This window comes from Ornithorhynchus anatinus, chromosome 13, assembly GCF_004115215.2.
Source record: "Ornithorhynchus anatinus isolate Pmale09 chromosome 13, mOrnAna1.pri.v4, whole genome shotgun sequence".
Taxonomy (NCBI): Eukaryota; Metazoa; Chordata; class Mammalia; order Monotremata; family Ornithorhynchidae; genus Ornithorhynchus; species Ornithorhynchus anatinus.
In genome coordinates, this window is record NC_041740.1 from 14458687 (window position 1) to 14464686 (window position 6000).

Below are 6000 nucleotides of genomic sequence, written 5' to 3' on the forward strand. Positions count from 1 at the left end.
ATGCTTTGTTTCTGGTTATTCAAATTTGAACAATTTATTTTGGAACAACAGAAAGGCTTCCCCTATTACTTAAGCCACATTACACCTTTGTCTGTGATAACTAAGAAAAAGAATTATCCCTTGTCCTCCACTAGCACATTTTCCACAGTGCTAAGCAGTAAAATCTATTCCTCCCGAGTTTATCGAGCTTTCAAGCTTTCTCTGTAAGGTCTGTCTCTGAATTTGCTCCCTCGAATCAATGGTTGAATTCACCTGGGTTGTTAAAATCAGAAGTCAAAAGGAATCCAATGTTCAAGGACACAGTAGTCCATGGAGAGGAGGCCCCACGCTGGCTCCGGATCCGGTAAACCGGACGGTGTTCCATAGATTTGACTTTTCTGGCAGTTACTTACTTAGTCCAAGTCAGTTTCAGAACATCAGACCTGAGTGAGCCCACGGGCTCCTCTGGGCCCCTTGGCTCCCGGGGTACTCATGTACTCAATGGACCTTGGCACTAGGAGAAATTGAGTTGTTCCAAAAGGGAGTCATTTGCTGTTTCTCCCAAGACAGACTTTTATCTGTCCCCGTCTATTTTCCATCCCGCATTACTACGGCCTACTCTGTTACTTCTCCATCACTCTGCCGCTCCCCGCAGTTCACGCGCCAAGAACTTAGGGATCACAGGTGGGCTAGGCTGGGTGAGGGTTTGTTTACCTTAAAGGAGGCTATGGCCAGGGGCCTTTTTACCTGGAGTCCACCGTTTCTCTCCTAGGGAAAACAGATCCAGCCTAGAAGAAGACCTCTTCCCAAATCAAGCAGAAGAAGTCAAGTTGCAGATCAAGTGCGGCCGCTGCCAGATCACCACCCAGTCCTTCGCCGAGATGAAGTTCCACCTGCTCTGCGTTCACGGAGAGGAAATCCAAGGTCGGCTGGCGGAGGGGGTGCCGGCGGGGTGCCCGGGGACTCAGGAGGAGCTGGTCAAGCACGCGGCACAGTACTGGAAGGAGCGCCAGGAGAGGAGAAGCCTGCCCAAGCGCGGGCCCCCAGAGGAAGGGTCAGCCTCCACAGGGCCCAAACTGAAGAGGCAGATCTACCCACAGCAGCAGCAGCAGAACTTAGACCTGCCGACGAACCCTGGCGGCCACCCATCGAGAACCGGGGAGCCGGCCGGGGTCCCGCAGAACCTGAGCAACGGCACCCCAAATAAGATCCAGGTTTGGTCCTCCTCTGGTCTTCACTGCCTGCTGTGTAAACAGATTCTTGGAAGCCAGGAAGAGCTTTTCCTTCACTGGCAGCAACAGCATAACTGTGAAAATCCTTCTACCCTCTGGACTATTTTAAATGCATTCTCTACTCAAGGAGTAACTGAACTTGCTAAAAACCCTGAAAATGGAAAAGCTGAAAACAGTGACCAGAGACAGTTTTGCTCTTCCTCCACTCCCCAACCTTAAGCATTGATCTGGTGTCTCCATCACAAAAGTCCAACAAGCTAAAAACTCATTTTCTTTCAGTAATCAAAGACACTGTTTGGACCTAGCTTAGACTTGTTTTACGGCATGGGTATATTTATGGTTAGGTGCACCGTGGATTTTTTTGGATCGGTATGCAGAACTGTGGTGAAAATGCTAGCCGTAATATTCATGCCCTGTATTTTATCAGAACCAGAAAGTTGAGTGCTGGGCTGTGACAGTGAATAGCATTTATGACATCATTAGAGCATACACCTCAAAAGGGTCCTTTTTATCTAATCCTATTCAAATGCTGAAATGGTCTCTGCCCATTTCATGGCAAATCTGATCAATTTTTAGATTGAGCATTTAATTTTAATCTCAAAGGAAGCTCTGGGTTTTATGGTATATATTGATACACTTTGAATTATAGAGTTTGTTTCCAACGTCAGTTCGGGAGCCTCTCTATTGAAGGTAGTTATCTGCCCTCCCAAATTCCTGGCAGCACAGATTTTTTCTTAGATAGGCATTCAAATGAAGAAAACCTATTTTCTTAAATGCTCACTGCCTGGAAGATTACTTGCTGGCATATCTACAAAAAGTCAACTGCATCTTCAAAGAAATCCTTCAGTACTTCAGCTGATAAAGACCAGTTTTCTTTATAAGAAATTATTTCCAAGCAGCCCCTGTGGCTCAAATATTTATAGCCTGTGACATAAAAGCGCTAGTTCAAGCCAGAAGCCTAGGTGTTTCCGATGCTCTACCCGGTCCCCGAGCCCTGGCTCTGTTTAAAATGGCAACTGGAACCTTTTCCTGCATTGTCAGTGGCATGCAGTTTTACTCAGCAAGTCCAGATTTTCCTGGAAATTTGAAATCAAATGGTGTTCTGGGAAATTTTATAAAAATCTAAAATTTTTAAGTCGAACATTCTGGGTACAAAAATCACCTCCTACCTATCTTCTTGGAGTGTGAGAATGGTAGTAATGAAAGTTATTTAACTTATCTTCAGAGGAGCCAGAGCTCTTAAACTCAGGGTAAAAGTGACCCCCCCCCCAACCCAAGGCCAAACACCCCCAACAGTGGTGGCCCCTAGCCAACCTCAATGTGCACGGAGGTCCCCGGGCCCGGTGGGCCAGTGTCCCCTCAGCCACCTGGACCATCTAAGAAAAAGGGAGGGAGTGTGAGCCTGCTTCCTGCCTGGGACTGTGGGTCCGCTTGCTTCAGACCTGCTTCAGAGAGTCTCTCCTAAACTCAACCGGAAAAGCCCTCTTGGACCAAATGAGGCTACGTTCTCAGAAGGCAGAAGGCGGGCAGACGGTCCCGGCTGCATAAACTGCTATGCCGGAACACAACCACAGCCGTTCTCAAAGTCTGCAGTGAAGACACATCCAGGAAAATTGCCTTCTGACCCTAAAAAGCATCTTTGATTTTTTTAATGGGGGGTGAAAACCCAACATTAAAGAGAGTGTTGCTATTTCACATTTAAAGCGGGGTCAGAGTTCTTTTGTTCTAGCCTTCCGAGAATCGAACACATTAGTAAAATGATTATGAATAACACACTGTTCCATTCTGTGCATGTTGTCCCGCCCCTCCCTCGTGAAACAACCGTGCACTCTGAAAGGTGGCAGAGACTCTATGACTTTCTTTTAGGACCATTAGCTGGGGTGGGAGACAAGCAGAATGCCCAGCTTCCGCCAAAGGGTCCAAAATTAGAACCGGACAATCAAGTGTCGGAGGACTTTAGTCTACAATGGGCAAGGCCAAGACCTGGCCTTGGGAGCCAGCTCCTTGCCTCCCATGTCACTAATTCTCTCATGCCACTGGAGAGCACTGGCTGTATCGAAGCCACAACTCATTAAACAGGGGCATCCAGTCAGGCAGGCCCCGACAAACCGTCGAATGTCCAAGTGGTGTTCAGCGGGAGCTATTGGACGCCACTGTCACCTACCTCCAGGCTGTGGTCCAGTCTGGAAGCGGGAGCTAGGCCGCCGGTGTGGAGCGGAGACCCAAAGGGAAGGTGGTCCCCTTGCCTTTAAGCCTCTCTTGTCTGCTTCCACCTGCTGTGCCGGCCCTCTGGTTGCCTGGGTAAACTTGAACCACGAAAGGGTTACTCCGGCAGAATCTAGTTTACCCCCAGGGAGTGGCTTACTCACCTGGAAAGGCAAAGCCCTGCGACTTTAAGGGCTTCCAGTGAGAAGCCAGAACATTACTCACTGGATTCTCACAATCCTTGGGAAGATCAGAGTCAAAGCTAAATGCTTTCCCAGTTTCCCCTTAAGTATTCTAAATCTGACACCTTTGGTACGTTTTAGATTTTAACTCCCCCTGTCTTTGCCAAACGGGAACATTTGGAAGAGGCTTTTGTTTTCTAACTTTGTTCTCTGCTAAAAGACCAAGTCTTTTTTCCCCTTCATTTAAGAGGGTTATTTAAGAGTAACTACTTTGGTTTTTATAATAATCAGACTGGTATTTGTTAAGCTCTTACTATATGCCAAGCACTGTTCTAAGCACTGGGATAGATACAGGGTAGTCAGGTTATCCCCACCCCGCCTTCCCTGGAAGGTCATGAACTGTAGGATCCAGGCTCCCAAGTCCCCAAGTTGTGTGGCTTTAAAAAACCATTATGGTACTTGTTAAGCACTTACTATGGGATAAATACAAGTTAATCAGGTCAGACACAGTCCCTGTCCCACAGAAGGCTCACAGTCTCAATCCCCATTTCACAGATGAGGTAACTGAGGCACTGAAAAGTTAAGTGGCAGAGCCGGGATTTGAACCCGTGTTCTCCGACTTCCAAGCCCGTACACTTTCCACTAAGCCATGCTCCTCCCCTCCTGGATCTTGGTATTTGAAAACACTCACCCATGTTGCTAAAGGGTTAATTAAAGCTAAGTTGTTTTAAATTCATTTTACTGAGCATACCTTTTGCTAGTGCTGAAATTCCCTCAAAGTCGGGCAAACTGACGGTTCAGGTCTTTGGCTCATCAGTTATTGAGGAAGTTTGCATTCTACAGTGCTTTGGTTAGGGCTGTCATCTCTCTCAGGTTCCTTTTGTTTTTCTCTCTTTCTCTCGGACCCTGGCCCAGTTTCTGGTTCAGCTTTACCATTCCTCGGGAAAGCGAGGCTTTGTATGGAAAGTTGTTTCTTTAACACACCATAAATAATCAAAATCTGGATACGTTCCATCACTCCTCTGGCTCCCAACGCTTCCCTTTCTCCAGCTGCAATGCTGCAGTTTCCAGTGGCCCTGCCTGACGGTGGCTGCCAGCAGACGCTTAACTTTATTTATTAGAATCCTGATCAGAGCTGGTTAGTCCGATTCAAGCCGTTGTCATCCCTCGTCAGACACACATTTTATTTTATCTGCCATTTACTGAGCTCCTTAGCAGAGGTGTCACAACAAGGGTGAACCAGGGAGTTAGCACAAGAGCTCTGGGCTCCAACTTGGGGCAGACCAAATTGATGTTTTGAGACTGACAAACTTCTCTAAGCCCACTGTACATATCTCACATACAAGGTTCCTTATTTTTCTAATATACACACATACCCCTCTGGAGACAATGCCTCTGGGGGGGTGAAATATCTACTGCAGCTCATATTTGGTCAGTGTCAAGAGTGATCTGTATAATAAACTGTAAATACAAATTTGGATTTAGCACACACGCTTAAAAACGCCATTCACTCTGTTAGGTGTTCCTAGTAGATTTTCGGGAAGTTTTGAAGTGTGGAAACAATTCCACACAGTTCTTGACACAAGAAAAATTGCTGCCAATTGAAGGAAACTAAGTACAATGGCAAACCTGATGTAGTAAAGGTTGTCTGCTTTCATTGTAGCACACAGTTTTATAGCTGATCATATAGATGAGATTTTGTTGTACTCAAGACGGCCTCAACTTTTCTTGATTAGCGAGCATGAATTAGACTACAACTGGTATTGCAGAGCTGACTTTCCTGATGGAATCCAAAGTCTGAATTACAAATTATTCACATTTATATTGTCTCTTTTCAGAGGCAATTGAACTTAGTCTTATCTTCTAGCTGTAAAAAATGGTTGTGTCAAATAATGTGATTTTCAGGGCCTGTCACTGGGGCTATTTCATTAATTAAATGTGAATTTAGCTTCTGCCTGAGAGATGCCAGTGACCCCACTGATTTTGTGCAGGCGCCTGCTCGGAGGCAAAAAACAGAACAGAGCAGTCTGAAAGCTCCCTGTCGGCACCACATAGCTCATTGCCCAAACCTGGCTGGGAGAAGGAGCCCAAAAGAGAACTCATCTTCCCTCCCAAACTCTCTCCTCCCAACAATTTTCCCATCGCCGTACACATCACCACTATCCTTCCTGTCTCACAAGTCAGCAACCTCGGCGTTAGCCTTGAAGCAGAGAGTGGTCTAGTGGAAAGAGCCGTGGCCTTGAGAGCCAGGTGACCTGGGTCTAATCACCGCTCCATCACACGTACCTGCTGTGTGACACTTAACTACTCTGTTCCTCAGTTTCCTGTTCTGCCAAATGGGGATTCAATACCCATTCTTCCTCCTACTTAGATTGTGAGCCTCATGTGACACCTCCTGTAGA

General features: G+C 46.5%; 1 protein-coding gene across 11 annotated transcripts in view; it reads left to right on the forward strand.

The window, feature by feature from the left end:
• Nucleotides 1–2914, forward strand: part of ZNF438 (zinc finger protein 438) — a 214633-nt gene extending 211719 nt beyond the window's left edge. For all 11 annotated transcript variants that reach the window (XM_029077560.1, XM_029077559.1, XM_029077563.1 and 8 more), the window contains one exon: nucleotides 752–2914. In XM_029077560.1, the coding sequence (XP_028933393.1) occupies nucleotides 752–1430 (679 nt within the window). In that variant the 3' untranslated portion in view covers nucleotides 1431–2914. The remainder of the gene's footprint in view (nucleotides 1–751) is intronic.
• Nucleotides 2915–6000: the final 3086 nt, after the last annotated feature.